The 24,792-nt window shown below is 40.9% G+C and overlaps 2 protein-coding genes across 2 annotated transcripts; both read right to left on the bottom strand.

The window, feature by feature from the left end:
* Positions 1 to 841: 841 nt before the first annotated feature.
* lemd3 (LEM domain containing 3) lies at positions 842 to 17,642 on the bottom strand. The gene is made up of 13 exons (XM_056367760.1): positions 15,295 to 17,642; positions 13,515 to 13,555; positions 12,166 to 12,235; positions 11,187 to 11,260; positions 9,808 to 9,887; positions 9,516 to 9,661; positions 9,296 to 9,397; positions 8,074 to 8,176; positions 7,402 to 7,580; positions 6,186 to 6,267; positions 5,984 to 6,089; positions 5,794 to 5,872; positions 842 to 3,431 (listed from the first exon to the last, which is right to left on the bottom strand). The coding sequence occupies exons 1-13, from the start codon at positions 16,637 to 16,639 to the stop codon at positions 3,250 to 3,252; spliced, it is 2,589 nt and encodes an 862-aa protein (XP_056223735.1). The 5' UTR covers positions 16,640 to 17,642; the 3' UTR covers positions 842 to 3,249.
* Positions 17,643 to 17,792: 150 nt separating this feature from the next.
* On the bottom strand, positions 17,793 to 23,239 carry tmbim4 (transmembrane BAX inhibitor motif containing 4). Its single transcript, XM_056367761.1, has 7 exons — positions 23,036 to 23,239; positions 22,432 to 22,540; positions 20,695 to 20,800; positions 20,429 to 20,462; positions 20,223 to 20,340; positions 20,088 to 20,133; positions 17,793 to 18,722 (listed from the first exon to the last, which is right to left on the bottom strand). Exons 1-7 carry the CDS (start codon positions 23,124 to 23,126, stop codon positions 18,516 to 18,518), a joined length of 711 nt encoding a protein of 236 aa, XP_056223736.1. The 5' UTR covers positions 23,127 to 23,239; the 3' UTR covers positions 17,793 to 18,515.
* Between the last annotated feature and the right edge of the window lie 1,553 nt (positions 23,240 to 24,792).

Consider the following 24,792-nt stretch of genomic DNA (forward strand, 5'->3'; position numbering starts at 1 on the left):
CTACAACCAATCAGCCAAATTCATCAGTTCATTTAAATATTAAAATCTTCAAATCGATTAAAACAGTAGATGAGGAGGCAGAAAACAGCTTTAACTGATGAAGCTCATGAAATAAAATTAAAAGGGACATTGTACATCAGGTGTACACAGGTCATGGATGTTGAATACACTCAGCTATTGTATACACTGATTATGTAATAACAACAACAACAACAACAACAATAATAATAATAATAATAATGATGATGATGATGATGATAATAATAAGGTCTTTTCCACGACTTTCCATTGAATTTATAGTGGTCAAGAAGTCTTAACCTCATCTCTGTCCTTTTGGAATAAATTGAAGAGTCATAGGTATAGGAGCCCAAAGTGCTCAATAGAAAGTGTGAAATAATGATGATGCAAAATACATAATGTGTATTATTTTTAAACTTGGCTCAAATGTTATTTCAAACAGATTTTGGGAAAAGGGGCCATTTTGAAATTGTTTGTTTTTGCATATTTTGACTTACATTATCTTATTATCTGTTGTTGAAAGCTAAAACGTTTCTAGGAAACTAACCGTGTATAAATAGGATTTTGTCTGACTGACTAGAATACAACAAAAACGTGTAAGAGAGTCATTAAACAGTGAAGCTTTAGCGGGTGAAAAAAATGGGCAGGGACCTTGATGGACAGTTTGAACTGAGGCAAGTATTCAGAACATTAACACCTATTAAAACTTTAAAAACAAATGATGGATTTTAATTAAAAAAATTGAATAAAACAGCCTTAAAATGTATGAATAAGGCTTTTCTCTCACACGTGCAAATGACAGAAAAGTACAACAAACAAAATGTAAAAACTCCTAATAAATCTTTAATTTGAGCTGTTTGTACAATTGACAAATTACATTAAAACATCTATTTTTTTTTTTAAATGTCTAGTATATTACACCTCCCCCCTCTGGCTAGCAGGTTAGGGATACTGGTAAACCCAAACATACAATGCAATGGAAATAAAGCTGCATATAATGGTACATACTACACTTATATCAATGTACAGTGTTTACATAAAATACATCAGAGGAAAAGAAAGCATCCACGCGGATGTATTTATAGGTGAAGCACAAGCCTGGAGAGGTGGCGTCACATCAAACCAACATTTACATTCAGCCTCAGCACAGTCTGTGAGGTGAAATGCTGCAGGTGCACCGTTCTGCTGGAGTACAAAAATAGATTACAGTGATGCACTAACAACTGGCTTCTTTCTTAAAGTGTTCACTTTATTTTGTTGTTTTACACATCCTGACAGTTGTTTGGAAGTGGATGTAAGGTTGATTCTCGATGAAATAAAGTTATGACACATATGTAACAGGTACTGTATAGTGACATTAAAATAGTACATCACCATGGCTGTTTTTTTTTTTTTTTTTTAAAAAAGAAATAAATAGAGAGAAGCATTTGGTTTAATATCAAAGGAAACTGCTACAAAATACCAAATCTGAAGATGTAAAACTCTAACAAAACTACATCTATGGCAGGCCTTACTCACCCTTTGAACTGTTTCTATTTCTTAAATCCAGTATTGTCCAGTAATGCAGTGCCAGTCTTAAAAAAAGCACAAATTTAAGGCACTGTTGGGTTGTCCGCTGCCTACTGCAGCAGATTTTGAACATTTTGAAATGTGCATCATTTGTACAATTTCACACTGCAAATACTGAATCCAACTTTCAATTCACTGCATTTAAAAAAAAAAAAAAAAAAAAAAAATGTAATTACGTCATAGCATCTCCTGGATTCTTAGCGTTTTTTTTTATCTGAGTACACGGATGCTGTAAAAACACACAAGCAAATCAGGAATCCCTAAGTTCAGTAAACTCTCCTTACAGGGAGGGGCTGGCAGGGTGGTGGGGGGTTGGGATTTTTAGAATTGAGTATTACAAACTTGTCAACATTCTCACAGTACTCCTTATGACAAAAAAAAAAAAAAACAACAAAAAAAAAAAGCGTGGTAGCATCGTTTACGAGGCCAGTGGAGACAGAATCAGGCTCCGTCGTGACGGGAAAACATCTGTGAGGTGAGCACAGATTCTGAAACAGTCCTGACTTCCCTGACACACACCACTCATTCAGAACAGGCGTGGAAATCCAATTCAATGAGAAAGGGGGTGGTTGCACCACAACTTGAAAGAGGTAAATAATAAATATAATAAGTGGTAATAATAACTTGGGGATATATTGGATTATATCTGCAGTAGAAAGTTTCAGGTGACTGTTAAAAAAAGGTTACACTCCCTGATTTTGTTATATCGCTCAAACGTTGAGGGTAATGGGAGCTCTGCTGGATGCCATAACAAAACCAAGGACAAAGGGAAAGAAAGCCCATACATGGAATACATGGAGCAAACAACACACACACACACACACAGCGGCTGAATCGGCATTCTACCACCTGAACTGTTCTGTGTGTGTGTGCATCTGTGCTATTGCGGCCTCTCTGGGAGTGTTTGCCTCTGGATACAGATGTACTCTGCTGTGGTACGTGAGCAGCAAAGGAAAAAAAAAAAAAAAAAAAAAGTGAGCTTATGCTTTGCTTTTTAATACAGAAGATGTAATAAAGCTTGTGCCACCATTCACATGTATTTACAGGACACCCTCTGCAAATCTGTCCATGCCTTCCTCGCTTGACTAAATAATAATAATAATCAAGAATAATAATAATAATAATAATAATAACAAGGAGTACATCGAACATCTTCAGGAAAAAAGAAATCAACATCCACACTGTTGTATTGAAAGCTTACATAGAGGCATACTCTGAAATAGAGGCATACGCTGAAACATGCAGCCGTTTTCATACAGTTCCCAAATGAATTCCATCATGGGATCAGTTAGTTACACTGTGGAGGAGGAGGAAGAGGAGGAGGAAGAGGAGGAGGAGGGAGGGTCGGAGTATCTGCACACATCTTAAATATTCCAGAAGAGCTTCGCTTCCTTGTTAAATCCATGACATTTCTAATACAAAGATTATAGAAAACAAACACTGCAACGCTGAACAGCTTTTCTTGCAAAGATCCTGTGTTGAAAAAAAAACAAACAAACAAATAAAAAAAAAAAGAAGGAAAAAAAAAAAAAAAAAGCTCTCCCACGGCACAGACTTAAAGTCTTCCCCGTTATAAAGCAGTGAAGGAGCAGCAGCAGACTGGTGCTGTGCTGCTGGGAGGGCACAGAAGAGAACGCTAAATCTAATGCTTTAATGGTGATCTCATGAGAAGCCTGAAGAGTTGGCTGAGCCGTGGTGCTGCAGGCTGGGCGTAGTGTCCGCGGTGCTTGTGGTGTTCGGGTGGAGGAGGCTGGAGGCCTTCAGGGGCGTGTTGCAGCCCTGTGCCTGCGGGAAGCGCTGGTGGTATCGGTCCAAACGCAGATACTTTACTGTCACCAGCTTACCTGTCAGAACGGAAACACGTGAGACCGTCACTACAGCGCTCTGTAACACATGCAGATAATCATCACATTAGGAGGTAGTGAGTCAGCCGCTGCATGCTGGGATGCTACGTTTTGTTTTGGATCTGTCTTCTCCCAAAACCCTCCACATACTGGTGCTGTGATCTGCTCTGTGGTGGAGATGCTGATGGAGGAAGAGCAGCTGCACTAAGAAATTCTCCATCCCCTTATTTGACTGTTCCATGCTCATCACTCAAGTGGACAGGCAAATAATACAGTTGGAGTAGAGTGTTCTTGATTTTAGAAATTAAAAACAGTGGCTCTATAGGTCTGATTAAAGGTCCCATACAGTATAAAGGTAGATGTCCATGTGTTGTTTGATTATAAAGCAGGTCTAGATTCTATATTAATACTGCGAAAGTATCAAAGCGCTCAGTCCACACAGAAATGCACACAGCCTGTATTCAGAAACTGAGCCTTAAAACCAGCTGCCAGAACTTCTGTTAATTTGTGATGTCACAATAAAGCAGTCGCTGCTCTCAGCCATGCCCCAAGCCCCTCCCACTCGGAACCACCATCCAACCTTGTGGGATTTGGTTTCTCTGAGTGTTTACCTGAAATCTGCTATATTTTTATTGGATCACTCCGAAAACAGTCAGCCAATCAGAAGAGAGGCTCAGAGCCTCCTCTCTTCTGATTGGCTCACCGACCTGTTGTTACTAGAGCTCCAGAGAGAAGCCTGAGAGAGGAGATGTAAAACTACATTGAGATGGTTTTTGGTTCTTAAAACCACAAATATGTCTTCTTATGGATCAACACTTCAAATAAAAAAAAGAAGAAGTGTCCCCCTTTAATCTGTATCATGAATAATATATCATAAGAGAGGAGTCTGATGTCTTTCAGAAATAATCACTTTTCTTGTCCGTCATCATTTCCAGAAACTATGAGGTTTGATATGAGATATATTCACAAAAATTGAAGTGAAGTTCATTTACAGACTTCAGGTTCACCTGATTTGTTCACAGTATGAAAGGATGGGGGAAACCCCATCACTGTGATAGTAACTATGCACCCTTCTTTTCATGTCAACAGTGCATATATGAGTAATTCTAAACCAGTACAAGTTGTATAAAGCTGAGTGGATGATTCAATCTCTTAATAATGTGGTCAAAATGTCTTCTGCTGTCATCGCATGCTGCCAGTGAGCTGCTGATTGTTGTTGTCAGCCTCAGCAGGAACTCAGACTGAGTTCAGTACTTTGTTATAAATAACAGAAGGAGCTGTGTAGGTGTATTGCTACAAGTGAGAAGCTGAAATACAATCCAGACAGTCCAGTTTCACTGATATGTTCACGAGTCTGAAGACACCAAAACACTGCACACTGATGTCAGTGGGCTTCTGGCAATATCCAGAATTTAATATGTGGACACAGTCCAGCTCAGTTATCATATTATAAGATATAATCACCTGGGATTCTAATAAAATCATATTGTTTATTTCATTTTTTCTTTTTTAACAATTCATAATTATGATTGTATTTTATGTTTCAGGTATAAGTGATGCTGCCTGTACAATGTAGACGCGTGTATTTGATATTAGCAAATATCAGCCCATGTCTAGATGTCAGTATGAACGCAGCCTTAGAGCCTCAGCCTGCTTCAAATCAAGTGTGTGTCAGATTGTACGGTATCTGGAAGCTCCTCCACCCAAAGTTTTCCAGCAGTGAAACAGGGGCTACGTCCTGTAACGGCCCAAAACAATGGAGCTGTAAAAACAGGCACACAGTTTGAACTTCTCTCTCAAGCTTTTTTCCAAACTTCACACAAGCACTTCAGTCATTTTTTGTATGAACAACCAAGTGCAACGTCATGAACTTCAAGCAGAGACGGTGTGGAAGCTTTTCGCTGTTATCCAGATTTGCACGATTCATGCATCTCACGTTGCCATTCAGAGCAGATTCAACACTGCTGCCTTTACACACCCCTGCCTCTGTGCTGCCTTCAGACCACTGTGTTGGGCTCAAACGCAAGCTGTGACACAGGATGACCTACCGAAGATGTACAACAGGACCTTTTGTATCTTGTGGTTGTCAAGGTGGACGAGAAAATGACGATCACATGAGCGGAATCAACTAAATTCTGAACTACAATGTCCTTAAAATACAAGAAAAAAAACCATCTTTAATGAATTACTAATGCTTTTAATTTGGAGGAATTGAGTTTCCTGTGGCAGCGAGTTGTAACCTTCTGTCTCCTAGTATTATAACCTGCTGTTCAGCCTTCTAAACCCATGGATGAATTATTAGAACTGGACTTCCTGGACAGTAAATCATGTGACGTGCTGTAAATGTAAGTGTGTAATTTACCATCAAACCAGGAGCCATGAAGTGCCTTGAAGGCTTTCCCTGAGTGCTCTGCAGAGAGACACTTGACATAGACGCAGCCCTGTAGAGAGAGAGAGAGAGCAGGAAGTACACTGTAACATCCTCACAGCAAAACAGCATAAGAAGGCGGGACATGACAGTTGCTGCTCGTCATTGGTAGGACGGAGCATACCTCTCGTGAGTTCTTGTCAACAGTGATGTGGACGATGCCGTCGTTGTCACTGCACTTCTCCAGGATCGCCTGCTGGATGGCTAGATCCCAGTTCTCCCCGACCTCCCTGTAAAAACACACACAAAGATGTTAAAAACCACAAGAGTCAAAACCAGGGAAGAGACTGAGCTCATCCAAACAAGCAGCAGAGACCAGTACTCACATGACCGGGTCAAACATGTTCCTGATCTTCAGACATGGAGTCAGGCTATTGGGAGGCGAGTTCCTCCGATCCAGAGGGAACGCTGGGGGGGGGGCAGAATGACCATGTCAGAACACACTGCACAACGACATGTTAGATTACAAAGGATCTAAGCTGGCTGTGTGATTCCTGTGGTGGACTCCACAAACATACGTGGCTCCAACACATCTCTCTCAAAATCTGAAACATCAAGCAGGGTTTCCCGCTCTTTTCTACAGATCATTCCCAAGACTTTTCCACGACATTTTTACTGATGATGTCACTCAGGAACTTTTGCTAGGTAAATAAAATGTATCATTATTAAAAACATGTATAACCCGCTTCCCTTTTTTCCCATTTCTGCCTGAACACCATTACAACAATTAGTCACCGACAATTTTCCTTCCTGACCAACCCGGAGCTTTGCGTGGGTAAATGTCCGATTCAGTTTCAGCCCCTTCAGTTGTAAATCATCCAACCTGCAGCGTGTGATGTCACTTCGGGGTGTGTTCACAGCTCGCAAACAAAACCAATAGCCTCCTATTCAAAACACTATCCGACCATTTGAACATCAACACGATCCTGAAGATAACTTTTTGGGGGGGGGGGGGTTGAAAGGTTGAAATAATTTTCCAGGACATTTTGCTTTTTCCTCTCGTGTTCCATGTGTTTTCCGTGACTGGAAAACTGAGTTCCAGCTGACTTGCTGTTTCAATGACTTGCTCTTGAGCAGCCACGTTTTGTAGGAAAGTTCACAGTTGTTCTGCCAACATTTTGTGTATCTTACAGCAAAGGGAACACATGTTTGCAGCGTGTTTAGATGCTTTGTGGCTGCACCTGAATATAACAACCCTCTGTGCCCTCTAGCTTTCTCTGTCATCACTCACTCCAAATGTCAACAATGAAGCGACGATAAAAATAACGATTTCATCTGCAGCACACCACCTTGGTAATGGACGCTGGTTAACACGCTAACATTTATGAGCCATGATCATATCTCACACTAGTTCTGAGGTTCCAATCGTCCAATCAATCTGGCATCCACTGGTCTGCGGTAAGTCTGACCCAATCATTTTCTCTCCCGCCTCCTTCTACAAACACACTGACTACATATACGTTTACCCATGATACCTTGCATTTCCAGGTTTCTGAAGGACTCATTACTACAGTCTGAGTGAAAATATTTAGTGTGCGTTACCTTTTCCCTGCCAAACTTTGGAGGGCATTAAGGAGGTCTTGTCGCAACTGAAAGAAGGCTGGATCCACCTCCAGACCAGGAAGTCCGCTCCGCCGATCCTCTGATTCTCTGTTCGAATCCTGGACTCGTCGGCTGAGAGGAAGCTCACAGCCCGCTCCCAGATCTTCTTCATCTTCTTCCTGTAAAAATCACAACTTGTCACTCATCATCTTCCCCTGACAGATCAACAGGCAGACTGGACATGGAGTTTGATGGTGTATCTGAATGTAAACTTTAAGGAAGCCTATTACATTAAAACACATGAAAACTACAATAATCATCACCCGAAACATTTCACCTGCTTTCTTTATATTCCAAATCTAATATCTCAACACATCCAGCCCAAATATCACGATATACAAAATGATCATGATATACAATATTATCATGGGGGATTTAGTTATTTTATAATAATACATAAAGTTAATTTATTATTGTATTTTTTGTTTCAGGTATTTTTTAATAATATAAATATATAACTTTTCCGATATTATGTAAAATATTGCGTATGGAAATATCGCAGTATTCAATGTTATCAATTATTAGCCTAATGGCAGGTGTGAATATCCGGCCTTAATATACTTTTCTTGACAGTTTTTCTATCTGGATTCAGACGGAGCCGTGAGTACTGACCGATCCTGAGGCAGAACCAGGGAGTCTCTGACATGGGGGATGGGCATGTAGGGCTGTAGGTCCTGGTTCTCTTGGCAAGCCTCAGTGTGGCTCCTCAACACGTCTGAACAACAGAAGGTGGTTAGAAGAAGTCAGGAAGAATAAAAGGATCAAAGAGAAAAACCTGCAGCTTTCAAGAGTGGACATTATGTGTCTTTGCATCTGGATTTGGGCAGTTTATCACATTCTTCCTTACAGATCCTCTCAGGTTCCATCAGAATGGACGGGAAGTGTCTGTGAACTTCCATCTTTAGATGCTGTTAGTCAAACTCCCAGCAGACAGTGACATGCCGTTTACTCACAGTGACTTGTGTCTAGACACTCCATAAAGACTAATGCAGTGTCTTGCTGAGACGGTCGTCCCAGAAGACTTCTGAAGCTCTTTTTGACCAAGGCTCTTCTTGCTCAGTTCTACTCAGTTTGGCCAGACAGCCAACTCTATGAGGAGTCCTGGTTCCAAACTTCCTCCATTTCACAATGATTGACTCCACTGCTCTCCTGGGAGCACTCAAAGCTTTAGAAATGGTTTTATACCTTTGCCCTGATCTACGCCTGGCCACAAAATTTTACTGCCGTCTACAGAGAGCTCCTATTAGTTTCAGATTCTAGCTGCTGCTGACAGGAAAGCTGTTGCTAGAAAGTAGATAAAACCAGAAATATCAGCAGTGGAAGATTGGATTGACATTATTTAAGAAATATTTAGTATGAAAAGATTGTTTGTATGGATCTTGAGATATCACAATAAAAAGAGAATTAAAACTTAAAACAATGACGCACAGAGGATGCACCTGACTACAATTTGGGGCGGCACTGCAAAGAGTCTGAATGTTTTGTAAAAGAGATTTCAGTTTTTTTTTTTGTTTTAATACATTTGCTAATATTTCTGTTTTCACTTCATCATTTTGGATTGAGGGTAGATCGATGGGCAAACACGACAATTTCATCCATTTAAAATGATACTGACCTCACAATAAAAAGTGGATAAAGTGAAGGGTGTATGTGATTCAACTTATCATGAGTGGTTTTTACTTTCTCACTCCTTACAAAGCTAAAGGTTTCCTCAGTTCCAGTCTTTGTCATGAAACATGTTGGGAACCTTCTTGGTTCTGGATACACAGATGAAAGTAATCTGTGTGTCAGACAGCAAACAGCAGTGGTGTCAGGCGCGTGCGGCGTTTCTTACCGATGATCCTCTCCACCATGTCGTACATCTGCCTGGTCTCCTCCTCCTCCCTCCTCCAGCGATACTTCATGTACCAGACCACGCTCCACACACAGCCCACCACTGCACAGACCCACAGGATTCACAGGTTCAAAGACAGTTTACGGGAGTCTGGTGGCAAAATGCGACACTGCACTTCGCTGCACTTTGGCAACACATTCATTGACTGTCATGTTCTCACCGACTGCGATGACGAAGACTCTGCTGATGACGGTGACGAAGGCTCGACGGAAGCGGCATGTGAAGGGCATCTTGGGGTGCGTGGACTCCAGCCGAGAGATCTCAGACACATCGGTCACCGGGTTATCAGCTACCTGCCCAGTCAGCCTGCACACGCACACGCACACGCACACACACACACACACACACACACACACACACACACACACAAAGAGTGAGTACAGATGTCACACAGTGAGGGGGGGGGCTCTGAAAAGCTTGTGATCAGCATGAATACTTGTGTCTTGTTTTACCTTATGCCCACGTCCTGTCCTGCCCGGATGATCCACTCCAGAGACAAATGAATGAAGCCTTCAAACTCCTGATTCTGGGCCTGAACAAAACACATGATACTGATGAGAGGAACAACACAAACAGTTCCCACTCCTAAGGGTCCTGCTTTATCAATACTGCTCGTCAATAATCTTCCATACTCTCTGGGTTTTCTTTTAAGTTCTGTTTTCACCGAGAGAGAAAACACCAATGTGGTGAATGGTGCCCTTCACTGCACACCTGGACGCTGAACATCAGTTACAGAAACACACAAGCAAGCTGATGCTGGTTCCCTCCAGCCAGGAGAGAGATGACAGGAAAATGTTCCTGCTTGAATTAGAGATATGTTGAGAAAAGCTTGTTTTAGCACTTTTGTCCCCTTTGCCACAGCTGCCACAAACAACCTGGTTGATGTTGTAAAGATTCAGACTCATCGGTGTGAGTGCATACAAGTATGGAGCGGGATACAGGCATGAATGTATGTGTGTATATCAGGGTGTTGCTGTGTGGATATCTGTACTGGCTGTGAAAACAAAACTCATTCTGGGTCAAAGCTACTCATCTTAGAGCGGGAGAGAAAACCAATGTTACTACTTTAAAGGTCCCATATAGTCTAAAGGTAGACATCCATGTGTAGTTTGATTATAAAGCAGGTCTAGGTTCTATATTAATACTGTGAAGGTATCAAAGCCTCAGTCCACAGAGAAATGCACACAGCCTGTATTCAGAAACTGAGCCTTAAAACCAGCTGTCAGGACTTCTGGAACTTTGTGATGTCACAACAAAGCAGTCACCCACCAGCCAACCTCTCCGAGTGTTTACTTGAAATCTGCTAGATTTTTATTATATCACTCAGAAAACAGTCAGTCTCTGACCTGTTGTTACTAGAGCTCCAGAGAGAAGCCTGAGAGAGGAGATGTAAAACTACATTGAGATGTGTATATATATATATATATATATATATATATATATATATATCTTCTTATGGATCAACACTTCAAACAAAACACAGGAGAAGAGGAAAATATGGGAACTTTAAGAAAGCTGTTCCAAACAATTAACTAAACAGTGCTCCTCTTATGCTCACCACTCTCACTCAGCATCACTCTCATCCTGCCTTCAGGCTACATTCAAAACATCTGAAGCAGAGGAAACAGGTTGATACACTCTACCCTTCTGCAGAATTCACAGAAAAATGAATCAAGCTCACAGGTTACCCTGTTTGAAATCTAAATTCCAAGACTTTCAAGGTTATTGTGAACCACAAACATTGCTGTGTAGTATTCACATAACACGGCAGTGATGCTTACAGCTTGTGTTTCAAGTTTTGCTACAGGCAGGAACGTTAGTGTGGACATACCCGTAAATACGCAGAGGCCTCGTCCATGGACAGACTCCTGTTTGGACACTTCTGGTCTCCGCAGTCGTGCTGGCCTGTAATCAACAGCATCAAACCATCACTGAGGAAAACAAACTGTATCAACACGATGTGTCATCACATCCTGTTTATCTGCACATCAGTACTTGTGTTTACACGAGAGGCTTGAAAGGCACCAACCCTAACATTTTTAAATCACAGTAGATTTTAAATACTGGGCAGTTTTCGATACATTGTACACTCACTGAGCGCTTTATTAGGAACACCATACAAGTGGTGGGTAGGGTTGTTATTAGTGATGCGTTGTTAGTCAGTCACTCAGTTCAGATTACAACAATAAAAGCTGCTTTCACTGAGGACCTCTCATGTGGCCTCTTCTCTTAATCCATGTGTACAGAATATAAAATGCAAACGTGAGACTTGCTGTCGTTCCAAAGAACTAGACTGGAAACAGCACGATTCCATTTGCTTTCATCTGTGCATACAGCAAATTAATAAGCAATTAAATGTGCATTATATGCTTATAATATCATTAAAAATACTGTGTTAATTAGCTCTTATTGGCCTAATGAACACACTTAAACGCTCCCTATATTGACCAGTCGCAGTGTGTTATCACAGCTTTCAGTGCACAGTGAAATGTGCCTAAAGTTGAGTCAGTGTTCCACTGGACACCCAGTATTCATGTTAAATGATGTTCAACCTATCACTAGGCCTATGAATATGAATGAGTGCGTATTGCTACTGTAAGCAGGGTTAGCTTAGCAAAGCATTTATGCGGTGAAAGAATTCACATAATCAATGAAAGTAATCACTGCTCACTCAGCTGTCACAGGCAAAAAGGGAGAAACTGTACTCTACACTAAGCTACTTCACACAGCTCTACACAGTCAGTCAGTCAGTCGGTCAGTCAGTCAGTCAGTCAGTCAGTCAGTCAGTAGTGCAGAGAGTTCATAGCTACCAGCGATGTGGGCCAGGTGGTCGTGTAGATTGAGCAGCAGCTTCAGGATCAGGTCCTTCTCTGCCTTGTCCTGCAGACACAATAAATCTTTAGTGAACAAACCAACAGAAGTGCATTGATTTGTTATTTCATTTATACACCTTTCTGGTGGCACAAGTTCATACTGAAAATATGAAGGGAAGCAAAATTTTACAATCTAGCAGCAAAGTCAAATATTGGGTGTCTGCCAAAGTCCAATACAATATTTTATCCACTTCAGTGTTTACTTAATATAATAAATACATTTTCACAAGGTGCTTGATCCAGATACTGAATGTCCTGTTTCATAACCATTATGTTTATGAGCTTAAATTGTAAGTTAAATTGCGTATGAATGAAAGTTAAAGTGGGAAAATGTAACTCCTGACGTGATCAGCTGGAGAGAAGGTGTATGAACTACAGTAACACTCAGTCAACTTGCAGTTGTACAGCGGTGTCATACAGACACAGGCTGCATGACACATCTAACCAGACAACAGACAGGTTTATGGCCCATCATCCTGTTCCTCAAGGAATCAACATTAATGAACAGCCACTGATGTGACCTGTTGTCATTTGAAGTGGTCAAAGTGACGGTCACTGCCAGCTGAAAATGAGACGCTGCTATCTGAATGTTTCATACCAGGCTCTGTGCTAATGATGCTTAATGTTGGAAGCTAAGTGTCTGAACTCGGAGTCACTAACTGGTGTGCCCAAATCATTTTCCACATTTAAACACTCACATATGCAGCAGAACGCTGCACTCTAGAGGCCGGCTGTCATAGAGGGGCACAGCACTGCAGCACTAACAGGCGGAGGTGGAAAAAACAACAGAGTACAGTAAAGAAAGGATTTAGATGGGCTTTGTTTTAGCATTAAAACACACCCAGTTAAGACATTTAGTGAACTATTAAAATAAATTTGGATCCTAATGCAAGTTATTCATAGTGTTCAGTTCAGGTAAACTGGTTTTACAGCCTGCATCTTTGATCCACCCTTGTTGGTACAAGGGGGGGTGGACAAAACATATGAAACACCTTGCACAAAGACAATTACTCCCTGTCTTTCCAGCCGACGCGCACATCACAAAAAATATGAAACGCTCGAAAGGTAGCGTCGGTCACAGCCCGGCCAGGAGAGCGAGCTAAATTCATTAACACGCAGCACTTAAGCTGCGTTCACTGCTCACATTATAACGCTTCCAATCTAATTCCAGGGGAAGTGTTCACACTGCATTTCCTGGGCTCTATAGACTCAACTAAAAAAGTTTGCTACACAACTTTGTCATACACACAACTGGAAGAGGGTGTCAGAGGAAAATATATACTTACATAAGAAGAGTCAAACTCGCCGCCAAAAGGGTGGTTCTTAACTGTAAGAGAAGAGAAGGTGGTCAGTCAGGGGACAGAGACGCAGCGTGCTCATTTCAACTGCACTGTAAACCTCACACATAAGGCACAGGCTGGAATAGTAGAAGGAAAAACTTGGTGTTTTACAGTAAGACGACATGATTGGAGACATGAAATGTGAGTGGAGTTCAGACATCACATGTGAGTCAGTGTCTGTACATGAGGCTCAACCCTCGAAACCCTCACCACATCAGCTTGGCACTTGAGGCCTGAATTAATTCAGGTCAGAATTACACACATGATATTCAAGGAAATTTGGCATCTGTTTTTTTTGTCGACTGGTCGAAACTTCAACTTTAAAGCCATTTAACAAAATAATAACATCATTGGTTAGGTTTTATTTCAGCACGTAGGTAGAAAGCAATCTAACAGTCATGTACATAGCTTTGTGAAATAGACCATTTGTATTGCTGACAGTGTCTGAGAGGTGCTGAAATCCATAGTAAATTTTTAAGGTTGTAAACTGTGGTGTTTTTAAGATCCATGTTTAAATGTGGAGGAGCAAAAATACAAGAAACGATCCGACAGCTTTGGTTTCAAACTTTAGAAATTTTGATTTATCAAGTTTGTTTTAAATCTAAGTAAATCAATTCACTACATTTGTCATATCACAAGGGTGAGGTTCGATGGCATTTTACCAAACCTGAATCTAGATCTAAATCTGCTGTCAATCAGTGGAATCATGTGACACCATTAGTGTGAATGTGCATCGCATCACATGCAAGCACATCCTTATGTGCATACACAACTTTTTTTGTTATCTGTGAGATGATCAGAGTTGTAAAAGATAAGATTTGCGACAATTCGTTTTTAACCATAACCTTGATTTTAATTAAGTGAACATTTCAATTATTGAGTAATATTATTATCCCTTTTTTTCCATTGTCTTGTTGATATTGGTTTGCAATATGCATAATCTTCTGGACACCGAGTGGAGTCTCTGGAAGTCTGGAGAATGTGCATTCAAGAGTGCTGGTGAATTTGATGAATTGTGAATTTGGACAACTCTTGGCACACGTTCACTTCCTGGGTACGCAACCTTTAAAGTGTGCAAGTCTGCACATTTGTATTCATGCATACATCAAGGAGGAAAGGGGAGGGTTTGGGTCATCTCTGAGCCACTTGGAGATGAACGCATCAGCAACAACAGCATCTAGAACCTGTTTGGGTCACGGCTGAACCAACATTTGTGCCAACACTTGTTAGAGGGATGGATTATGTTCCTGATGGTTCAGACTATAACAAATCACATCTAGTGAGTGCACCTGCAGGGGGGGAGAGACTGAAAACACACTGTGGCCACTGATCTGTGCTCCTGGTTTGCATTTGTTGACAACATATTGTGTGAACTCTGCTTAACTGTAGTAGTGTGTGGGGTAGTCTGCTCTTGTTTTAATATGTATAATAATAGCAGGTTTGCTATTCTTGCTCAGCTATTTACTTTTTACAGTTGTGCAGAAAAAAGTTGTATATCCTTGAGAATCTCCTGAAGCTTGAAAAACATCACTTTCAATTATTTTCAAACAAGTGTACAGGGGAAGCTTAATTGTCTGGAGATTAAAAAAAAAAAAGACACAAACACCACAACTAAGCCACATGGGAAAAAACATTCTACCTGAAACACTGGCTTTAAATTGCCAGTGGACATCCATGACTCTAAACAATGGAAAAGCTTAAATAGCACATCTTATCAAATACTTACTGACTCCCTCCACCTCTGATGATCCAGAGCCCCTCATCCTAAGGTACATGAGGCCTAGCAGCAGAAAGAAGAGGCAGGCTGCCGTGAGCAGGAACATGGACAGGTAGTGAGCGCTGAAGCTACCAGAGGAGGCCACCTCTTCCCTTTTGAATTGCTGGAGCAGCTCATCCTCCGGGACAGACAGCTTTTGCTTCAGCGCTGTCTGGCTGTATGAGTGGTTGGGAGCGGTGTGGTTGGAGTGGTTGCCCCTGTAAGGCTGGGACAGGCTGCTGTAGTTGGAGAAGCGCGGTCTCAGCCCGATGCTGAACCTATTAGAGCTGCTGCTTCTGAAGGATCCGTCCTCGCTGTCGACGTGGTTGTTTTTGCCGGCCTCTCTTCCATGGTTCTCGGAGAGGGAGACGTAGATGGACTTCCTGGGAAAGTTGTGGCTCCGCAAGCCTCCCGATGGGTCCGAGTCCCTTCTCTTCACCCCGTCTTCCTCCCCCTCCTCCCTCCGTCTTCCCACCATGTTTAGACTCCCAGGCGAGTTAACCTCTCTGGCTGCCCCTCCCGTCTGAGACCCTCGGCCGACTCCGTGGGAAGGGAACGCCGCTTTCGGGTGGCTCCGTCTGGGCTCTAACCTATCCCGCTGTCGGTCTACGCCGCCAAGGCCCCCAACCTCCTCCTCGTCGGAGTCTGAGTAATCCCCGGCTAACTTGCTAGTGATCAAGTGAGACGCCCCGCAGCCATTTACAGAGCGAGAGTTCTTCTCCGTTTCCCCCTCATAATCGTCCTCTTCTCCCGATTCGTCGTAATCCCTCCCTTTCGCCTCAGGGCTGGATCTGGCACGAACTCCCCAGCCCAGCGAGACACCTCTCTGTCCGTCCGGACCCGGGGAAGAACTGCTGCTATTCAGCGTACTCCCAGCGCCATACTGACTCTTGATAGCCACAGTCGGTGTTGTAACGGGCCTTATCTTCGGTTGTTGTTGAAAACCGGAGCTTCGGTCTGCCCTGCCGCTGTGATTGAGGCCCTTTCTTTTCAGTGGAGTTTCAGCGTCAGACTCGTCGGAGCTGAAGCCGAGGACGGAGGACTTCCGGCCCGGTCTCCTGTTAGAGCTCAGGTGCGTGACGTCATGGCTGGCTGGCCTGGATCCCGCCGTGTTGCCGCCGCCAGTGGTGCTGTGGATGGCCCCGCTGCTACGGGTTTTACCCGATCTGGAGCCCCGCTGCTGTTGCTCTTCGCGAAGCTTCTTCAATTTCTTTAAATACACCGGACGGGTGTTCTCGGTAACCGGGCCTGGAGTGAAACCGAAACGCTTTAATTCGGAGAAAAGCTCCTCATCCGTTAACTGCATTGACGCCATCTTAGACAAAACTCTAGGAGAAGGTTGTGTGACGGAAATGACGTTCAGGTGAAGTGGCAGTTGACCAACTGGGCTGCGTTCAAAACCAACAGAACACTGTTAAAAAACGATCAAATTCTTAGTTATGAGGACTTTGTTAGAACTAAAACATTTAATATTCCATATAAATTTACCATGTTTTTAAGTGGAATACATATCAAAGGCCACAAATGTACAAATAACATACAAGTTTTTATTTCTAAACAAGAAAAATCACTGCACGTGGAAAATTTATGTGAAGCTCCCATTTTTCCAAGATTCAGTGGCAAAAACTCCTTACAAACCTATTGTTTTCAACCAATAAGAGAAGTACACAACCGAACTGTAAATAATATGCTAATTCTTAAACCTCAAACTTTGTCATCAAATCAAATGTGATTTTTGTAAAGCCAAAGAAGACAATACATCTATCAAGGTTGATATATACAGTCTGCTAGAGAAAACCGATTATTTTGCTAATCAAACAATCCACATAATTAAGTTAGAAGCCAAAGAGAGTCTAATTTTATATAAAGAAAACAAGAACGATAAAATACTACTGTTAATGTATTACACTTATTGCGAAATTTCATATAAAAAATTGCCCAAATTTTATAAATATGTCCCCATCTATTGAGTTGTTCATTACCACATTGAGTCTGTTAAAGGTATCAATAATATGTGTGCATACAATCCATCTGCTATAGGAGTTAAATGATAACAGTAAATTCCTTCTGCACCTTATTTTTTCCACACTTTTGTTTTTATTTATTTGCTTAACTTAATTAATATTAATATTATTACTATATGTATTGTTATTAATAGTGTTTATCTTCTCTCTCATTTCTTTGTACTACATTGTGTTTATTCAAATGCTGGTTTTCAAGCACTGTAACGGCTCTCAGCTGACTTTTTTTTCTGTTTAAACAAATTCATTCCACTGAGAGGTTTTATTAATATTGAAAGGCATACATCAATAATCTATTTCAAGTCCAAAAGGCAATGTTTGTATTAGTAATTCTTATTAAAAAACAATCCCCCTGTTGGCAGTGATCAACAGAAACACTGTCAAAGTGAAAAGGATCCATATGAATTGATCTAAATAAAGTACAAATAAAAAATGCAACACAACAGGTGAAGTTTGAGAATGAAAAAACTTTGCATTAAGTCTTTATTAAATCATGCATTAAGGACAGCTGAAGCAACATTTACCATGATGCTTGCAATTACTCAAAGGATAGAATGACTTATGATTTATTTACTTTCATTACATTTACACCATAAAATTACAATATGTACAACCACAGATATTAATAACCCCAAGCATGCACTTGAACTTCAGAGGGCTGCAGCAGTACAGTGCACTGGTCGAATATAAACAACTAATTTTTGACAACATTCAACAGTAAATTCAATAAGAGAATAAATTAGAATGACAGCTCTGAAACCCCTGTGAGACTTACTGGAAAATATACTTTGAGAAAAGGGAAGGTTTTTCTGAAACAAGGAGATAAGCCATTGCGCCAGTTGGGGGTGCCAGTGGGCCTTATATCAAATCAGGTAGTGTAGATTTTAGTCTCATGACATGATGATTATATATCCTGGTTACAAAACAAACAGCTGCACTCATAAACATCTCCTCAACTTAATACAAAAGCACAATCAGCTTGGGTGGAATAAAAAGAAGCAGCTACCTGGAAAGAGTTCACCAATGACAGAGAGGTTTTTAGATTTTATCTATGAAGATTCCTCTCTGAAATCTAATTTTTGATGAACCTCACATGAACACGTGTTAATCACAGCACAGGCATATGAGTGGGTTTCCAGTGAAGCTGGTAACAGCACAGTACAGCAGCTTTCAGTGTTTCTTCATGGAGTCGAGGATACGCAGGATGTGCAGGAAGAGGTTGACGATGTCCAGGTAGAGGTTGATGGAGGCCAGGATGTGCTCCTCGGGGGAGAGCTGCTTCATCAGCATGTGGGTGTCGTAGATGATGAAGCCGCAGAAGATCAGAGCCCCGGCTCCAGACAGGACCAGCTCTGTGCTGTCACTGTTGAAGAAGAACTGCAGAGCGAGAGAGTCAGAATGAAGGGGAAAGCAAACACACTCCATCCAACAGCTCAGCATGGCTACTTAAGCTGTCTTTTCTCACAAAATAGAAAACAAAAAAAGTTGACTTAAATTTAAATTCAACATAAATGCTGAATCTACATTCATTCCAGTTTTTCATAAACATAATGAAAACATTTGTGTTGCCTCATATTCTGCTTTCATGCTTTATGCTTGAAGGCCCGCTGCTTCTGTGACAGTTACAGCAACGACGATATGTAACAGTGCATATAATATGTGGCAGCAAGCAGTTTAGCTGCCACGCCATCTTGTTATTAACCTCTCATTTTTTTTTCCACTGGACTGCAGTGGATAATATTGTGGTAATGGATAGGTGTGTCCTACAGAGGCTACCATACTATGGCCAAATGTAAATAGGAAGAAGATGAATAAAGTCAAAGCCCAACGTACTACAGTGAGTCACCCTTGAATTTATAACACAAATATTAGACCTAATTTAGTAATATAACTTCTTAAAAGAATGGATTTGACTGGCTAAAAGTCTCTTCTCTAATGATAAATCACTCATGAACCTCACTATTGTATTGGTCTCAGGACTCTCTCTTCTCGCACATTTAAACCCATTGACTTATGTTAGACAGAGACAGGAACAGGGGGAAGCTGGTGTTGAATTAGTACACACTGTGGCTGTGATGGCACCCACGATGACGGAGACATAAAATAAAATAGACTACTTTTGCAGTTAATTCCATACTGTATCATTCATTTAAAAAGTAATAAAGGGCTTACAAAGTAAAAATGAATTCATGAGCTCATTTCAAATATTTAATAATAACTGGCTTCCAGTTAAATATATAATGACATAGCCAGATTGGAGCAGCAGGAGTCTCCCCTCTGCTCCACAACTACAGTGAGGAGGATGAGACAAATAAAATAAAGCCTCTTCATCCTTAGACATTCTGCTGAGGGAATGATGAGATAACAGAAAATCTATCTATAATTAACTTATTTAAGGTGTTAAATAAATCTTCTTTGATTTTTGCTCTGATACTGTGTGTGTGGTGTGTGTTTTTGCATAAGGCTCATTTCTGTCTCTACACATTCCTGAAGAGGCATCATACAATTTAGGATCAACGCAAATAAGAAACATCAGCAGACGTCTTTTGCTTCCATTCACAGATCTCCCTGGACTGAATTCATGCCCCCTTTGAGTTTATGCTGCATAGCCTTTAAAGTGATGTTTTCTGTCTGAACACACACCTTTTCTGTCTTTCTCTCCTTTTCTTGCACTCATTCTGCCTTTTCCTCTCATTTCTTTCATATGAAATAGCCACATTAATGTCAGGCACTTCCACTCACCCTCATGGAGCTTGCAATGATGAGGATCCACAGGCAGGCGAACAGGCTGTAAGGTCAGAGAAGGGCAGATACTGTCAGTCTGATGGTGGCCTCTATGCAGCCATATGTAACAAAAGCTATGACACACTCACTCACCCTACTCCCATTTTGCTGAAGTCTCTCTTGGACTGGAAGGTGTAGGCCGTCAGCCCGACAAACACAGCGCAGGTCAGGAACAAGGCTTGCAGTACGGTGGAGTATTCATAGAAGGACACTGCAGAGAGGAAAAGTCTGCAGTCAGGACAGTCTGCCGACGGGTTCAGAGGATGGCAACTGACTGACGCCTTCAAGAGATTACTTACCAGCTGTGGCCACAGAAACTGCCTCCAGTAGAGTCTGCAAACAACACACAGTTAGTGACACTTACACACCATCCAGCTAGGAGTTATTATTAAATAACCAGCTTCTGTAAAGGTCACTGAGCAGCTAATCCATCATCACAAAGTGACATCGGTAAATATGGAAATAAATGGAAAGGGGTAAATATACACTGTACCCCATCTGTTACAACTCCAGCCTAACAGATGATAAAGCTAAATGTTACTTTCTGGAAACAAAACATGCTTACAAACACAACTAGCAGGTAGAGGTTGACTGGGTGTTTGTGCCTGTACACGGCCAGGGCCAGCAGAAGAACCAGAGAGCCCAGAGCCGAAACCAGAACCACAGCAGGACTGAGGAAAAAAAACATAACACAGTCAGGCAACCGTGACAACACAAGCTTTAAGGGTATTGATGATAGAAGATTACTGTATTTACAAGATGTGTATCTTGTTTGAATTACTATACAAACATACATACATATACTTAGTGTCAAGCTTTGGAGACATACATTATAAATCCAACCCCTCTGTTATGGGGCAGTAGCACAACATTAAGGTCTCAATATCCAAATTGGTGGTTTGATACTAGTAAGTGAACCCTTTGGAATGAGCTGGTTTTCTATGTTAATCAGTCATAAAATGTGATCTGATCTTCATCTAACACACACACAAATGTAGATAAACAGTGTTCCTCAGCTAATATAACATAAACAACTATAATCTTCCTTATCTTTATTGAACACAGCCATGAAACCTTGGATTTAATCAATGGTCAAACCTGTTTTAGCAGCAATAACCTCAAACAACCTCCAGTAGCAGCTGATCAGACCTGAAGAATGTTCAGAAAGTTTGGACCACTCTGTCTTATAGAGCTGCTTCAGCTCAGACAGATTCTTAGGATGATGTCAGCGTCTCTGCTGGTTTAAACTCTGGGCTCCAACAGGTGCATTTCCTTTGTTTGAAGTCATTCTGCAGTAAGTTATTTAACGTTTAGGGTCATTGTCCTGCTGCTTCACCAAACTTCTCCGAGCTTCGGCAGGTGGACAGTCACCCTGACATTATCCTGGAAGAGACCTTGATAAACTGGAGAATTCATTTTCCCCTCGATGATGTGGAGCTGTCCAGGACCAGAGGCAGCAAAACTCCACTTCACCTTTGGGATGATGTTTTCATGTTGGTATGCAGTGATCATTTTACACCACACATAGAGCTGCATGTTCTTCCCAAACAGTTCAACCTGAGATTCATCAATCCATAAAACATTCCCATTCCAAGCAGTGCTGTGGAGAGTCAAGCTGCTCTTCGGCAAACTTGAGGGGCTCAGAAACGTGTTTTTGGAGAGCAGCAGCTTCCTCTGTGGTGTCCATGACACAGGGAATGTAGTCACAGAACTAAATCATCTCCATCTATAGGCAGTTTGTGTGAGTGTGGACTGATGAAGATCTTTTTGGGGTTACTTTGTAACCCTTTTGGCTTCATGCAAATGAACAATTCTTGATCATAAGTCTTCTGAGATCTTTTGCATGGCATAGTTCAGCAGTGTCAAAGTAGCTCTAACCCACACTCACTCCAATCCAGTTTCACTCATTGGACTCCAGGTTTGATAACTCCCGACCCCGGTTAACATCTGTTATTGTCATTTTTTGGCGGGTTCACGTACTTTTTCCAACCGACACTTAATGTTTGAATATAGTTTGCAGAATGGAATAACATAATGATTTGTGTTATTAGTTAAAATAGATTGTGTGTGTTCATAATTGTAACTTGGATGAAGATCTGACTGTATTTTAGGACGAATACATACACATATATAAATGAAGGTCATTCCAAAGGACTCACTTTCTGAAATTATGCATCACGTCTTTTTTACAGTCTGCTATAGATACAGAGAGAAATGTTCATAAAGTAAAAGTCTGTGATTCTTAGCTTCAGTGTTAACTGGCCCAAGAAAATGTTATATATCACAGACAAACCATCCTCACCTGGCGTGAACAAAATCCTTGATGGTTTGGGAGAACATGAAGAGCGCAGAGGTGGCTGTGGTCAGAATCATCTGCAAGCTCAGGAGGCTGTACACCTTCTTCAGGAAGTCTGATCAACAAAGACAGCAGTGGACACACAGCATTACAGTAGATGGATCCTCAGCTGGACGTGTACACTTAATTTACAGATACCATCAGCTTGCTTTACTAACGTTACAGCTTTTGTGTTAACTAGTATTAACATGTTTAGCTCGTTTAACTTTACATTAACTAGAACAGTTGGTTCTTCAAGCTAACTGCGTCAGGTAAAGCATCACAAAGTTACGTAACAATAATTAACCATCAACACTAAACAATACATCAGTGCTAACAACGTTGATAATGGTTTAACGTTATGTTTTAACCAGTGCTATTTAGCTAATATTGGGTTACCTTTTTGGTAAACTTAGCTAACGTAAATACACGATGTTAACGATGGTCTATAATGGCAACAGTAGAGTGGGAGTCATTTATATTTCTACAGTAGTTAACGTTAGCATTGACTAGCCATAGCTGGCGAGACAAGGAGCTGTCAGCACTACAACACAAACACTGCTTTACTTACCCATTCGTATGTGGATACTGGCTGTAGCAACATTTGTGCCATAGTTAAAATCGTCTTCAATAGAAGACCGGGGGTATTTTTCAGTACTCATCGTGTTACTCTAACGTTTTCTCAGCTAGATATCGAAAGACACTGTGGACTGAGGAGAACACGGAAGGACTGGTATTTCAGAGGCTGCGCCGGGCTGAACCGCGGGTGGACTGTGGGCTATGCTTGTTGTCAACGTAAGGGCACGTCAGCCACGTCAGCCACGTCACGCAGCGTGAATTCGCAGTTGATTCCCTACAAACAACATCTTCTTGTCTGGTATCCTACTTGATTCCTTGTGTCTTATAAACAATAATAATTTTTAAAAAAGCATCCGATTTTTAGAGTGTTGTAAGAATATTTTCAACGAAACCCCTTGAAATTGACTATATTTGCTTATGTATGACTATTTGATGTTTTTGTAATGGTATTTATTATCTATTTTTGAAGTATAAATACGTCATTGTATTCAGATGCGCATTTAATATTTTAATTATAATTTCTTGTATACTTTTCGGAATCCTTGTTATCAGCTCTCATATAGATGTGTATGTGTACTTGACGTATTTTGTACATTTTGTTCATTAATAAAGTTGAGGGGGAAAAAAAATAAAATAAGAGTCTGCTTAACTTTACCGTGAGGAGCAGTGGTGAAATTTAAACCATTTAAATGATCAATTCGTAAAATATGATGCATTGTTACAGATTACACTACTACTAGCCTTATATCAAACCTCTAAAATTAGTTCTTCTTGACATTAACGGTCTCTTCTGGTCATTTAGTATTTCACTAACACACTAAGTACACAAGTCATAACAAATGCCAGGGACATACAGTATATTATTTTTTATTAATTGTCAAAAACACATCTTAACTTCAGTTTAACTTTAAATATTACACTGTCCAGTTCATACCTGACTCCTAAACCTGAGTTGATAACAAATTAAACAAAATGAACTGGATTTTAAACTATATTGATAAAACATGCAAACTTCTCTCACACCTGGAGTTTCATCTGAATATTTAGAATATTTATGTCTTTTTTCCACTTCAAATTTTACTGTCCACTTCATAGAAACCACCAGGTATATACTTCTTATAATTACATAATTTAAATTGGCCTAGATTGTGCTGGCTAACACACACAACCTTATACTTTATACATACACAATACTTACTCCAAAATGGACATGGACATCAAACACTTTACTATATTATGCTTTAAAGAACAGCCATGTTCTGATAGTTGTTTCATTTTTTTGTCTTTGAAGATTCTTAGTCAGGTCTATGGAAACAAGCCAAAAAGAGCAAAACAGTCAACCTGAGAATGTGTGTGAGAGAGAGGCCACTTGATCAATTTATTTGGGATTTTATAAGGATTATAAGTATTAGAAAATACTGTAACTACCCAGCTCTTAGGCCATGACAAAAGGAAGGAAATACACACAATGTAACTTGAAATGAAGAATGAATCATTTATTTACATGAAAGAAAGCCAAACATATCAATGAACTGTATGAAATAGGCAGTGAGTGGGTCAGTAGTGTTGGTGAGTGGATGTATGAAAGGTGGTGTTGTATTGTGCAAAATAAAAGCACACCAAACCAGAGAAAACAAAAGAAACAAAGTGGTGCAAGGGGGCGATCCAATGATGTAGTGAGAGGGACACAATGGGGACGGATGATCTTTAATGCATTCTGGATGGACTGGCCAGGTGCACCCACGTGCA

This window comes from Seriola aureovittata, chromosome 22, assembly GCF_021018895.1.
Source record: "Seriola aureovittata isolate HTS-2021-v1 ecotype China chromosome 22, ASM2101889v1, whole genome shotgun sequence".
Classification (NCBI taxonomy): domain Eukaryota; kingdom Metazoa; phylum Chordata; class Actinopteri; order Carangiformes; family Carangidae; genus Seriola; species Seriola aureovittata.

Excerpts from the sequence above, each read along its gene's own strand:
- lemd3 (XM_056367760.1), bottom strand. The coding sequence starts at position 16,639 with ATGGCGTCAATGCAGTTAACGGATGAGGAGCTTTTCTCCGAATTAAAG. Across the intron at positions 13,556-15,294 it reads ATCAGAGGTGGAGGGAGTCA|TTAAGAACCACCCTTTTGGC; the intron begins GTAAGTATTTGA and ends CTTCTCTTACAG. Across the intron at positions 9,398-9,515 it reads AGTCTTCGTCATCGCAGTCG|TGGTGGGCTGTGTGTGGAGC; the intron begins GTGAGAACATGA and ends GGGTCTGTGCAG.
- tmbim4 (XM_056367761.1), bottom strand. The coding sequence starts at position 23,126 with ATGAGTACTGAAAAATACCCCCGGTCTTCTATTGAAGACGATTTTAAC. Across the intron at positions 22,541-23,035 it reads CAGTATCCACATACGAATGG|ACTTCCTGAAGAAGGTGTAC; the intron begins GTAAGTAAAGCA and ends TTTGTTGATCAG. Across the intron at positions 20,801-22,431 it reads AAGGATTTTGTTCACGCCAG|TCCTGCTGTGGTTCTGGTTT; the intron begins GTGAGGATGGTT and ends TTTTTTCCTCAG.